This window comes from Thermobia domestica, chromosome 6, assembly GCF_964235325.1.
Source record: "Thermobia domestica chromosome 6, izTheDome1.hap1.1, whole genome shotgun sequence".
In the NCBI taxonomy this organism is placed as follows: Eukaryota; Metazoa; Arthropoda; class Insecta; order Zygentoma; family Lepismatidae; genus Thermobia; species Thermobia domestica.
Window position 1 is genome coordinate 146,778,737 of NC_137459.1, and position 15,144 is coordinate 146,793,880.

Here is a 15,144-nt window from a genome sequence, read left to right on the forward strand (position 1 = left end):
CATTTTGTCTTTACCATAACTTCTAATTTCCAAAGAAGAAAAGACGACAGAAATTATTTTCACATTCTTTGAATTGTACCAACACATGTAAAAATTGTACCAACACACACATAGACAGTTCTATGTTTATGTTCCATAACTAATAGTTTATTTTCTTATATTCATATGAGGTATTTGTAGCAAATTGAGCCGGTGGCACTAGCCGAGGGATCCCGGGCATTCGGCTTCTGATAATGAGGCACAATCTACTAGCCGTTCGAATTCCTCAGAAGAGCAAGGTCGGAATTTTAACTGTTCTCAGTATTTCTGTATTCGTGTCTTTGTAGTGTTTGGAATACGTCGAAAGGACATGAGCTGCCAGTGGCGAACAATACTCCGGTTGGGGCGATTTCTTTAGAAAAAAATTGCGAAAGCAGGAATCTCCCATTGCAACTACCTGGGTTCAAATCCCGTCGTGGCAATTATTATTTTTTCTGAATGGGAAGGTGATGTTTATGTAATTGCTGTTGTAATTATGTCATTCCTTTTATTATTATTATTATTATTATTATTATTATTATTATTATTATTATTATTATTATTAATTTATTATTATTATTATTATTATTATTATTATTATTATTATTATTATTAATTTATTATTATTATTATTATTATTATTATTATTATTACCACAGAAAGAAAGAAAAAGTAACATAGTCGAGCTGATGGCTTACCATGACCTGGCTCGAACCGATGGCTCACCTGAGCCGAGTAGGTGCCTCATCTGAACCGAGTCGGTTCGAGCTGCTCGCTCAGTTGAACCGAGCTGAGTCGGTTAACATCACTCACTACCCGGGTTGGGCTGCTTCGGCTTAAATCTTCGACCGTACAGATCTTAGCCTTGGTGGTAAGAAATACAGTATATACTTATTAGTGGTTACGATATTTGAGGCTGTCTCGTTATAAAAATCCATTGTCGTCTTGTTATTCGAGACGAGACGAGATGTGAGCAATGTCCCATCTCATGAACAACACTAAAAATATTCCACATTTCTGCTTACATTTCTCATAGCTTTTGGTTTCCAGTCTAATCAGGTAATGATTTCAAAACGAGTTAAAACGAGCTAAACGAGCGAGCCATTTATCAAACTCGACTCGTCTGAAACTCAACCTCATTACAGTGACTCGACTGGGAACTTGACTCGAGAAAATAACTTTTGTCTCAATTCGAAACTCGACTCGAATTCGCTTGGAGCTTCGAGTCGAGTCGAGTTTTAACTCGACTCGTGCCCATACCTAAAGAATTGTACTGTAAATCGGGACCATCGCTGAAAACTATGACGTAGCATTAACTTGAAGAACATTTCGTGATATGTTCCTCATTGAGGAACGTCTATATAAGTTTTTTTTTTGTTTAAAGAAAGAAATCTCTAGTAAGTTATTGTGACAGTCACATAAACAAAGTCTCCTTATAGAGGGATAAATCGTTGAGTCCTTTTCATTTGACCAACGGAGTGCTCCTTTAACCGTGTATATTCATTGATAACTGTTTGGGATAAGATAAAATGCGTTCACCATATAATTTTATAATAATATTACGCGCATCTACTTACTTTATTTCATAGTTCTCCCGTATTCACTTTCGAATATTCGGCGACAGTTGCCATCGAAATTCATACAATTATACGCATAATAATAATAATAATAATAATAATAATAATAATAATAATAATAATAATAATAATATAAATTACGTAAACAATTCCTTCCAATAAAGAAAAATAAATGTCATGCCGGGATTCGAACCCAGGACACTGAAATGGCAGTTCTCTGCTTTCACACTTTGCGATCAATACCTCATACAAAGATAAGAAAATAAACTAGTAGTTATGTTAGATAAACATAGCACACACTATTTCTACACGTGTTGATGCAATTCAAAGAATGTGAAAATAATGTCTGCCGGCTTTTCTTTTTTAAAAATTAGAAGTTACGGTGAGGAAGAATTGCAGTAATGTAAATCGGGACCACTTAAAAACAATGAGGTATCCTCTTCTTGAAGAACGTTTCGTGATATTTTCCTCATTGACGAAGGTCAATATCACTCGTTTTTAGTTAAAGAAGGAAATCTCGTTTAAGTCATTGTGACACTCATAAGGAATGTCTACTTATACGAGTATTACTACGAGTATTTTGTGTATTGCCTTACATGCAATGTTTTTAACTAGCTAATAGTTCAGATGGAAGATGAAGTGACGCGGGAGGTGTTCAGTTCGGTCTGTGCAGTCGCGGTGTGCACATCGCTCGTCTGCTGTGTGCTTGTAAGCTGTGTGCAGTTGCGAACGCTTCGTTTTTGTTCCTCGTGTTTTGCACATTTGTGTGTGGTATTGGACTGTGAACGTCTTTATTACGACCCAGTGTTATTCTTTTTGTCTTTTGACAACGGTTTTGCGACATGGTTAGTTTACGAGCGAATACTATACGAATTAATTTTCGTCCTGTCAGTAATCGTCCCACGTCGATTAAACTCCATGAGTGGATTGCTTCAACCTTCAAATTATCCCCGGACCAGGTTATCTCAATAGAAATGGACTTCAACAGGAAAATATTGTATATTAAACTCTTAAACCAGATTACTTATGAGCAAATACTACGTGATTCACAAGGTAAAGTTGTGTACAAAGATGATGACAGTGAATTTGTTCTGGACCTTGATTCTGCTAGTAATATGTCGCAATTAGTTAAACCACATGTATGTCCTCCAGTGTGCCTTCTAAGTACGGCGAGGTGCAACATATTGAAGACGAATAATATGATGCAGGTCACATTTATAAAACTCGTACTGGCAGGAAGTTGATACGCATGAACATTAAGCATTCCATACCTTCCTATGTGACAATCGCAGGTTTACGATTGTGGGTCACTTATAATGGTCAAATCAAGACATGCAGTTTCTGTGATAGTCCTCTACATTTTTTCCAAGATTGTGATAAGCGTCGCTCTAGTACCCTTCCCCTATCCTCTCGTACCGTACTCCGATCTTCTCCTTTGTCACGCCCTGCTCCTGTTAATCTTCCTTCCGCAACGCCCACACCAGAATTACTTAATTTCAACACCTTCCCACTTTTGACCTCGCCTCGTGACATTCCTGCTGTCAAATCGCCCGACCCTCCCGTGCACCTTCCCTGTGATTCCATGATGCATACAGCTCCATGGACTTCTGATACTATGGATTCTGCCAACGGCACAGTGAATATTGAAGAGGCCCCTCCCATTAGTGATGACCATATTGTTGAGCCTCCACAGGAACCTGATACCGGTTTATGTTCACTTTCTGACCAACGTGTTCTCAACAGTGATGAAGTTCCCTCTGTGCACCGCCAATCTGATGTGACAACTATCACCTCTCTGTCCCCTTCTGGCGCCCCACCTAGTGTCAACGCTCTACCTACTAGTGATAGTGTTTTGCCCAGTGATGTGGTTGTTTCTACTGCTAGTAACCTTAGTGCAAGTGAAAATGTGTTTTTGTCCCAAACCCGGCGCAAGAAAAAGAAAACTGAAAGTGGTGACAGTGATTTTTCTTTGAAGTTAATAAAGTCTCAAGATAGTTATATTGTAGAGTCCGCTCGTACTCGTTCAAAGTCTCGTCCTAGGAAAGGGATTGACAGTGCATCGGATCTTTCGTAATATCCCTTCTCTCTCTAATGTCCTCTTCTTTCTCCTTTCTACATTTTTTTCTTTGGTGGATCCAAATGTATAGTTTTCGTATCGTCACTCTAAACTTAAACGGATTAAGTTCCTTGGTTAAGCAACATGCTTTGAGTGATTTCATCCGTAAAGCAGAGATAGATATCCTCTTCACACAGGAAGTAGCTTTGCCTGAATTTTCCAACCTATGTACTCACTCCTGGTGCTCTAATTTTAATCCCCAAGGCTTAAGAACTGCAATTATATATAGAAGTGATATAGACTTTATTGAACATCCTACTCCTCTAACTGATAGACTTACTGTGGGCCAACTACGGACTATACGGTTATGTAACAGTTATGCTCCTGCTGAGAACTCTCAAACTAGGGCACGGAACAATTTCTTCGAAACTGATCTCATGCAGGCGTTATATAATGGGTCTCACCCCTGTATCCTCGCTGGAGACTTCAATGCAGTACTTTCAGAGATAGATGCCCAGCCTCATTACCCCTTCTCGCCTTCCCTACACAAAGTGATTGCAACATATGAACTCGTCGATGTGTGGCGTTTCTATTTTCCCAGCGTTCCGGGTCATACTTTTTGGACATCGCACTCATCCTCGAGACTCGATCAAATTTACGTCAGCCGCATCTTATTGACTTACGTCAAGGACATCAAAATTGAACCTGTGATTTTTAGTGATCATTATTGTGTCGTTATGACTATCAATTTACCCGTAACAAAATTCCTTAAAAGTAATTCATTGTGGTATTTTAATACGTCGAAGCTGAAGCGGACTACCAATCTGTCATCCGTGCTGAGTGGGCATCCTTAATGGAGGAGAAACGCAGCTATAAAGGTACTCTTATGAACTTTTGGGATAAAGGTGTAAAACCTGTGTTTCGTTTTGTTAGTAAACAATACAGTATTCATCGTCATCAGGCCTTCTGTGAACAGTATGCATATTATTCTAAGCTTTTACGGGACTATGTGAAGGCGCAGGCTCAAGGTGAATCTGTTCGGCCTCAAATTCATCAAATCAAGGCTTTTCTTCTCTCTATGCATCGCCGACGTATGTACGGCCATATTGTTCGTAGCAAGATTCCTTCGACTGATTCCACAGAATCTGTTAGTACTGTCCACGTACAGCGAGAACGCAGTAGAGGTAAACAACAGTTGATTTCGCATCTTAAAGACCCCGATGGACATTTATATAAGGGACCTCATGTGACTGCATATCTTATAGAACATTTTAAACATCTCTATGCTACGCCTTCTTTGTTTGTCAGTGATGATACTCTTTTTGAACACATACCAGCTACTTTAGCCGATGGTGACAGGGAGCGTCTTAGCCAGCCCTTCACGGTAGACGAGGTCATGACCTCCATTAAACTTGGTAAGCGAGGCAAATCCACTGGTGTCGACTCCTTGCCCGTGGAATTCTATGTCACTTTTATTGACATCCTTGCTCCCTTTCTCACTGCCCTTTTTAACGAGAATCGTGATAGTTGCATTTTAGGAACCTCCTTACGAACGGGTATCACTGTGTTGATTCCCAAACATGCAAACGCCCATGACGTTGATGCCCGTCGACCTCTCAGCTTACTGTGTGCGGACCTCAAAATTTTGACCCGTTGCCTCACTCTGCGAATGAAAACATACATTGAAGATCTCTTAAGCCCCTGTCAATATGGCCATGGACAGACTCGCCGTATGTATGAAGCGCTATCCAATCTTCGAGATTTTATAGCATATTATGAGTGTAGAACTGATCATACAGTGGCTATTCTTTCAACGGACTACTCTAAGGCTTTTGATAGAATTCAGCATCAATATTTGTTTAATGTGTTAACTCGCTTTGGCTTTGGTGACAAATTTATCTCTATGATTAAAGGTGTCTATTCTCAGAGAATTACTAAGATGAAGATTAATGGTGGCTTAAGTGTAGCGATTCCTTTTAATAACGGAATCCTTCAAGTCGATAGCATGTCCAGTATTTTATTTAGTTTATCTCTGGCTTCTTTGTTATTTTCTGTTCAATCTCTTTTACCAGGGGTCCCTGTATATAATACTAAAATTGTTGCACAAAGCTATGTCGACGACACACATTACTTCGTGAACAGCCCTGTAGAAATGCAACATATTCTGTATTTACTAACCAAGTATCAAAGAATATCTGGTGCAAAATTAAATGACAGTAAAACGAAAATTATGTGTTTAAATGACAATTGTACTCAAGAGTATGGGGTTTATTTTGCGTTTGTCGACTCTCTTAAAATACTAGGAATTGAATGGTTTTCTAATACCACACGTACCATTACTACTAACTTTGCCCACGTTGCTGCAAAAATTAAAAATATTCTTTATTTTCATAAACATCGTCATTTTAGTTTATTAGGCAGAATGTTGTTTCTTAAACAGACTGGGTATAGCGTACTCTGGCACCTCGCCCAGATTTATCCCCTCCCCCACAATATCGCCCGCTCCTTACATAGTTCTGCGTTGTTTTTCCTTTGGCACGGCAAATTATTACGTGTTTCTTCTACTCAGTTACGTTTGCTTCCCAAGGACGGGGGCATTGTCTTTCTAGATGTAAACATTCAAGCCAAAGCTCTCTTGTTACATCGCAGCTGTCAGGTCGCGTGTTCTACTCACAGCACTGTCTCTGCAGCGGTGTTTGCAGCGTGTTTTGCCTGTATTGACCTTGAGGGACCTATCAATGCCTTCCCGTGGAGTTGGAAATATCCTCATCTGAAAGACGTCATAATAGACATGGCTTATGCACTTTTGACAAAATGTGAAATAGAATGCATGTCTGTTAAGGACTTGTATTGGTACTATTTAAACATTCATCCCGCAGTTACACCACGTATAATAGTCAAGCAACCCTCTCATAACTGGTCTCGTATCTGGTGTAATGTTCATGCTAAATTTCTGAACTATACCCACAAATCTCTTTGATATGTTATTGTTAATAACGCATATGAAACAAAAGAACGTTTGTATCACTTAAACATTGGTGCTGATAACTTGTGTAATGTTTGCCAACAACCTGACTCCCTTAGTCATAGATTCGAAACTTGCTCCTCAGTCACTAGTATTTGGCAGCAGTTGTGTGTACTTTTAAGCAAAATATGCCGTCTTTCTCCTTCCTCTTTTCGTGCCACTGCTTTAATACTCTACCCAGATTTTAATTACTACCCTGTAACAAAGAATAATACTGTTATTTGGTTTGTGGCACACACTATTGTCTATTTGTTAACCACCCCCGGACCTTATCACCCTGATCTTTACCTTGCTTTCCTAAAATCCGCTGCTACCAGCATTTCTATTGTTCGTAAGCGGAAATATTTTGCTATTTTTTTAACAGTCTTAACTTAATCGTCTGGTCTTTTGTAGATACTATCAATATGTTTTGGTGAGTTTTTTCTTTTCTTTTTTTTAATGTTAAACCTTCCTGTGATCTTTATGTACTACTAAGCATGTAAATAAATAGTTATTTAAAAAAAAGGAGTGGTTAGCGCATTCAACCTCTATTCGGCGGACCCGGGTTCAAATCCCGGTCAGGTTCTAACTTTTTCAAATGTTTCAGTTTCAATTTCAATACATACTCAGTGTCAGAAGCAAGATCTTCTCTCCCCCAGGAAGGAAAAGATGTTGGAATGAGGAGAATTGGAGAAGGTGTCTCAATGAAGACAATAATTTGCTAACTTACTTCCAGCAGTTGTTCTAGATATAATATTTTCAGCTACTTTCAAGCATTTTCTGATTCATGCGGGGTCAGTATTTCTCTTTCTCTAAACATACAGTATATAAAGAAATAATACATTACATACACAGCAATATTAAGATAAATATATGTTGTTCTTTGGAAAACACGATCCGAACCATAGAGATTCATCTTAGAATGGAGAACTGTTTCGTTAGTCACCTACTTTACTATTTTACCTGGATCAGGACTACCAACTACTGTCAGTGCCGAGAAAAGTTACGTCAAAGTTGGGTTGCATCTGTCTAGGCGTTCTCACAACTGCAAATTACCTGGACACCAAGTAATGGAATTAGAGCACTTAGGGGAGAGATACTTTTATGGTTGGGTGTACACGAAACTTGTTCTCACATGTTTTTTACTTCACTAAAGATACGAATTAAATATGGGGAAATCAAAGGGGATGAGATATTGTAAAATATTGTTACCACCGTGGTAATTCGTATGATTGTCAGAAGGAACTTAAGAGTGGAAAGTCTAATACGATGATGTACACTTGCAAAAATAGTGGTAGACTGCGTATCAACAATAGTATAGAATATTGCAAGGCCACAAACGGATTCAAAAAGGAGGCTCTCCAAGTAGAATGGTTGTGGCTGAATTTTTGAGGGTATTTGGAAATAGCAATGTGCCTATAATTACAGGTTTATAGGTTTCATACAATAGTTTAAAATGCTGAAAGAGACTCAGTTTGAAACTAGAGATAGAACGGCTTGGGAAAGAATGGGAGTAAAATAATAAACGAAGCTTTTTCCGCGGACTTTTTGTTTTGAAAATGTTGGACTTCCTTTTAAAATATATAAAATTTGGTGGTGATGAAACATATGTTTCACCGCTGATTTTCCATTATAATACAAAAAAAATACTGCATTCTGAAGAGAAAATCCTGAAAAATCAAGAATCAAAGAATATCGGTCATTTGATGGGAAAGCAAAATTTCGGATCTGTGGATGCAATGGGTTTTGTATTTCTAACAAATTGTTTATAGAGCTAATAGAAAAATATTCAACGACAAGAATCGTTTAGTAAGACTTTTAATAGTGTTTGTAATTACTATTCTGAAAGTGTAGTAGATTTCGTTTATCTAACATATCGTTTAATTATTAATAACAAACTAAAACCTCTTGTAATTATATATCACATTTATTGAAGCTGCTAAAATGCAAGCGGAAGAACGTCTTAAATGCTATCCACAAGTTTCTTATTTCAAACGCCTTGACACGATATGTAAGTAAGGAAAGATTTTTTTTTTTTTTTTTTTTTTTTTTAAGATTGTTATGCTAAACTAACATCACACTCAAAATAGCAATTTAGGGTTTTACTTTCGCAAAATACTTAGGCAACCAAAACGACAGTTGAGATATGTGGGTTGCATAACTGTCAGATCTGAAATGAAACAGGACTCACAAGTACTGTATGTTGTAAACGTACTTTCTTAATTAAGGTGTGCATCTCCACACTAGGGAAATAAATGTGATATATACGGTAAACATGGAAATCATAGAAATGTCGAACAAGAAAATATTTCCGTTTTCCCGCCAACATCGGCTATCAAAACCTCCGCATTCCAAAGACAGATTTTTCATTTCTATTTGAAAATACAACCTACTATCCAATTATTTTTATACTCAGTTCTTAATATGTATATAAATTATTTTTGTGATAAAGTTATACTTTCATATCTAATTTTCACAATGAACACAATTTAAGGGATTTGCTCAACGTTTATATTTACAAGATATTGATTTATTCTTACGAGTATATCGTATGCCCAGTTCATTGTTACAGATACCATGAAATAACACATTTTCATTACATAACATTGAATTATCATAAGAAAATTATTATGTAAAACTATGTATTGGTATTTACCTCAAAAGGAATATCTTCTCTCTGGGAACAGTTCCTTCTTCCGCGCACGCCATGCTAGAAAACATAAAGACTTCTAACTACTGTAGTTCGATTTATCAACTAGGCTGTTTATTCGAAAAGTAGTAATATAAACTACTTATTACTCATTTCTTGTATATGTTCTTTGTAAAATAAATTTAAATACTGTTCTCTGCTAATATACATATTATAGTTTTTTGGGCAAATTTACTCCTAATATATACAGCTGCTAGCATTTGTATAATCTACGCTCTATATAAATGTTAATAAATACAGTATTCTAAATTTACTGACAACTTTTTACAAAATTCTCTATTGCCATTAATTCAATCTGAACTAATGGATTTATTGGTCATCCAGTTGAAAATTGAAATAAAATGAAATTCTGGCAAAAACGACGGAAAATGAACTTTAAATCTACACAACACCTACGTTACTGGTCACATTGTAGTCGTTTGACGAATCACTTAGAAACAAATGTACATTCTATCTGCAATAATTGTACAGTGCCTGTAATATCCATGTTAAATGCCAAAAACAAAATGTTGAGAAAAAGACCAGATTTTACTTCAGAACTGGTGGCACATAGGCCCACGCCCATTCTTCGGGCGATTTTTTGAACTACTTCCATAGTGAATACTAGATAGTCTGATTTTAAGTGAGCAGTGTTAGGCACATAGTCCACATTTTGGCATTAAACTGAACTTTTTCCATTTCTGGCACTTGGCACGGATTTCATTTTCAGTTTATGATCTTAACGAAAGTCAGTGGACTGTAATATTAACCATAGTTGCTAAACTATAAAGTTCATTTTCATTTTAACTCAAAATGCTTCCTTATCTAAACCTCTAAGTACGTCAGAGCACAAAAGTTTTCTAACATCATGCTGCGTATTCAGATGTAGTACACTTATACATAATAAAGTAGCATTTTATTTGACAGATATGTCATATCTTGACAATTAGCATGTTATCACATTCAATAAAGAAGTATTCTCAATTTACACCGAATCTCCACAATATGTCTAAACGTTGATTGTTATATATACATAAGTAGTTCCAGTGTTTCTGGCGTTATTCCAGGTGGCAACCAAAATAGCGCAATGAATTAATTCGGTATTGACTTTCAATTAGAATATGACGTCACTGTTGCGAACAAACACTGTTCTCCATATTGAAATTCAATTTGTTACTATTGTGTGTAGTCATATTGTGTAATATTTTGTTTATTGAAAATTAGCAGAAGTGATTGTTCTTCGCATGGACAAAATAATATGCAACATTCAACACAATATAATAATTCGGGTTGTCTAACTTCAAGAACATCTAAGATACTCTGTTCTATTTAAACCTCCAGTACGTTTGTCACCCCAATCCCTCTAAAGTTGAAAATCAACGAAAAACTGTTTCGTATGCGACTAGACCTGGTGAAGATATATTTCTGTAATTAATTTGGTGGCTCTAGGTGAATCCTTTGTATGAGGAAATCTGATGACACACACATATTTGTGTTTCTTTATATGGTAGTATACATCGTTTCAGCTCTTATCTTCTTAAATATATAAGCTTAAAATATTGAATTATTTTCATTGTTATGTGAGAAATTGTTATAGCAACTGGAGAACATAGGTCTGAATTTTTCATACATTTCTCCAAACAAAAATAATTGATTTAAAACATTTATATTTAGAGAAATGTTAAAAATGGGGAAGTATTGTATGGACGAGGATATTTATATGTAAAAAATGTATATATATTGTGGTCGTACTTTAACTGTGTCAAACTTGAAATGATTTCTGGGAATTTTCCTTAAAATATCTTTCGAATTTTCCCACTGTTACAGTTCAAGCAAAATTGCAAACATTCTCTTTAATACAGTATCATTTACGAAGGGAAGATTTGAAATGAAAATAATAGTGATGTTCTGACAAAACACCTGTCAGTTATTAAAGAGAGCAACGCCTGCAGCCTGTAGGCAATAGTATCATGCACTGTGTATGTAGTGAAGAAGTTTTAAAATATGTTTTCACTTATTTTTTTAATATCATGTGATATAAAGATCAATATGCTATATACAATGCTAGTTAATAATATATGGTACGATCAGTATTGTCTACCATTAGAGAATTGAAACATATTAATACATATTCCAAAGTTATATAACTAAAAGAAATAAGTGTCAATACTTATTTGATGAATTGAATGAAAAGTATAAATATTTTATTTAGTCATTAGATTCAGAGATTTAAAATTAGAGATAAAAATTTACTCTTTTTTACCTGGCTTTGGTATCTTTCTCCTTGTTGATTCATGTCACCGTGAAAAGAAAATAATGCATTTACCCAAACCTCTACCACGGAGAGAAATTTATACTGAACTATAAAGTCAATAGCCTAATCTGAACTGTTGAAACAATATCAGTAAGAGATCTAATTGTAGATTGCAAGTACTTTTTATTGAAAATAATAATGTGTCGATGTCACCCGATTCTAGATCGCACTTAAGATGAAACTGAATTTGTGTTTTATATAACGAAATAATGTGTTTCGTTACATCATTCTTTTTAGTTCCACGTTCCAATTATGCTCTGAGGCTAAGGTAGACAGTAATTATGATTTTGAACGAAATAGTTCCATAAAGGAAGTGTGGAGAAACGGGAGAACAGCGGACAGAGAACAACACAATGTACAGCAGGGTCATCAGGGAAGTTGTTCCCTGCTAAGTGGTGTTCGAGATTCCGGAAGAGATTCCGGAAAAGTCAAAACGTGGGGAAAATTTTCTAATGTAACTTATGGGGAGCCTACACCGTTCATTGAACGGTGTTTGGGCGTGCATTTTGATGCAGCACAAGCCCACCATTGTCTGTGGAATATTGTGTTATGGTTACGGACAATTTTGCGGTACAATTCATGGAATTCAGCACTGTAACAAGGCAGAGTGACGTGTTTAATGTGGCAGAGAAAGACATAATGGATTATCCCCATCCTTGACCCCACCTATAAGCAACAACAGCTATGGGTAGGGAACTGATTTTTAAAATCGTCATGGCATTAATCATGATCCAAATCATTGGCCTGACATTTAAAATTGATGTATCAGATCTATTCTCTTTTTTTATCACAAGTTATAATTCGATTCAGGAAATCTCCAGGTTAATCCATACAGGGTAATTTACTGCAAACTTCCAAACGGAGGTCCTTGTTGGCCATTGTCAACTTATCGATGGATTGCAACCGCTGGACAACAGTAATATTGCATAGTGTGTAATTGCAGAAACAGTTTTCCGAAGGCCCATTTCCACCTCAGGCTTGTTTTTGAACATGTTACAGTTTATGACATAATACACTTGGCCTCGGGATATCTAGTGGCTGCGTTATAGAGAGTGATTCCCACCGTATGTATTTCAAGCGTACCCAAGCTTGTTAAATATGATACCTGAATCCTTGTGCCACCTTATAGTTACTGTAGATCATGAGTCTAGTTTAATAGTTTAATTTCTAAGACATCTTAAACGTTTCTCTCTACATTAAATTTAACACTTAATATTTCGAGCTCCTTCCCTTACTGAAAATGACCTAGATACTTGTGAATTACATATGCTAATAAAAACCATGGCTTTTAAACGGAAGCGTAATTGTGGTAGTCATCGGATATAATCTATAGCCATTTCCCAGCCACCAGATTGTAGTAGGCCAAAACATCATGACGCTATCTCTAGAACAGAGTAAGAAAAATATAACAGAAACATTTGAATTCCTGATACTTCCTTTATACTTTTGGTCTCTGAGTTTCAAGCCAATTATATATATATATATATATATATATATATATATATATATATATATATATATATATATATATATATATATATATATATATATATATGTATATGTATGTTTGTGTGTGTGTGTGTGTGTCATTGTGAAGACCTATCTCACTATATTGAAATTTAATCTATTAAATAAACTTTTCATAGCCCGCAATAGGATGGGACTTGATGAGCTTGCCTATACAAGTTGAATTTTTGTACATTCCAAGCAAAACCAGAATTTTATTCGTATGAAGGGAGGAGCTACAAGTTTTGATCTAGCTACCGTTTTATTAATTTTGCATAAATTTATTTTACCTGTGGCCCATAACCTGGGAAATATCGTGGTGGTGGTGGTGGTGGTGGCGATCTTCCAGAAGCCTGGAAAATAAAAATTGATCGTTAGAATCAATTAGAAGAAAAGAAACAGTATAGGTTACCAGAATACTATTTTATGAAGTACTAATTTCGTATGCTTAAACTTATTGAGATTTAATTACTATTAATCAATAATGTTACGTATTGTTACTGTTATGACTAATATTTTATTTAAATTATTTTTGTGGGTTCTACAATCACGTAAGGATTAAATTAAAATATTTATAATATACCGTACACTAATAACTTAAAATAACTAGACACCCCTTCGACAGACTAATTAACTGATGAACGTGACATTACGTTGCAACATCGCTTAAGCAGGAGAACCCACAAAAATAATCAGTCGGGCTTTAGGGCAAACGTTACGCTAGTGAGAACAATTGGGGGCCAATTTATCACTAAAAAAAAGGCACAAACTGGAGAATGGTATACCTGGATAAAAGATAGGTATATTTGGGGACAAGAATGGTAAGATTTAGGAAATTACGCCGAAGCCCTTCGGGGATGAGGGTTCCTGGAGTCAAGAGACACAGATACATAAATGTGTCACCTGCATTTTCATATATCTTTAAGGATAAATGTAACTGTAGGTAAAAAAAAAATCTTCAAGGAAATTAGAACATCAAACATTGATCTTTAAAATCATTAGAATGTGGTACAATTCAAACTACCTGAAAGTCTCCAAAACAATGTAAATTAATTACATTCATGAAAGTAAGTGAAGAAAGTTTTAAAAAAATGAACAGACTAAAATCAAGTTATAAAATAGGTTAATACAAATCTTTGGTTAGATTTTAAAGTTAAACTCCTCAAAATTGCCAGATATTATTGATATTCGAACAGCGTTTTACATACAAAATGGAGTAGTACTCCAAAACACGTAACACTTTCTATGTAACACAAATTTTATGTTAAACACACAGTAACTTTAGAAGAATAAAGTGAGTCTTTGGTAAAAATAATAATAATAATAATAATAATAATAATAATAATAATAATAATAATAATAATAATACAAAAAATAGGCAAATAATCCAAAATGTAGCTAATTTAGTTTAAAAATGAAAGAGGCCAAGTTCAACGTACAAGCAGAGAGTAAAGTTATCTGGTAGATAGAGAAGAAAAGCAAACTTAGCGCTGGGGAGCTATTTAAACATACATATACAGGCTGTCTATGTAAAACGAATCATCGCTAGTAAAAGTATAAAAGAAAGCTGAAAGCTAAAACTTAGAAGAATTTGGGTATTCAGAAAAAAAAACGAATATTGCAAGCGTGTTCAAATGTAAATGAGGCATGATTGGAGCAATGATGATTACTAAATGTTAAAAGTAGAACGCTAGACAATTACTAAAACTTTATTTCATGCTATTATTGCAGAAGTATAACTGTGTATTTATTTTACGTAATCAAAACTTTAAAACAATTTTGACATCCTACCTGACCTGTTGTCCCAGGGAAAATATAATCATAGGGAGGGGGACCTTCACCGGGCTATAAAGAAACAACATTGAATTCGTATTCGTTTAATGTTAGCTTTTAAATTATCAACAATTTTTAGCACATACGCGTAACAACACTTGAAATGCAGGAGATATACATACGTACATACCCGGGGTGATATATTTT

The 15,144-nt window shown here is 35.5% G+C and overlaps 1 protein-coding gene across 6 annotated transcripts in view; it reads right to left on the minus strand.

Moving 5' to 3' along the window:
* LOC145688250 (uncharacterized) overlaps positions 1 to 15,144 on the minus strand; it is a 212,835-nt gene that overhangs the window by 36,822 nt on the left and 160,869 nt on the right. For 4 of the 6 annotated variants that reach the window (XM_081762198.1, XM_081762199.1, XM_081762201.1 and 1 more), the window contains 3 exons: positions 14,956 to 15,009; positions 13,455 to 13,517; positions 9,312 to 9,365 (listed from right to left, as the gene is read on the minus strand). In XM_081762198.1, the coding sequence (XP_081618324.1) occupies positions 9,312 to 9,365; positions 13,455 to 13,517; positions 14,956 to 15,009 (171 nt within the window). The remainder of the gene's footprint in view (positions 1 to 9,311; positions 9,366 to 13,454; positions 13,518 to 14,955; positions 15,010 to 15,144) is intronic. The other 2 variants (XM_081762204.1, XM_081762202.1) reach the window with 1 other exon arrangement.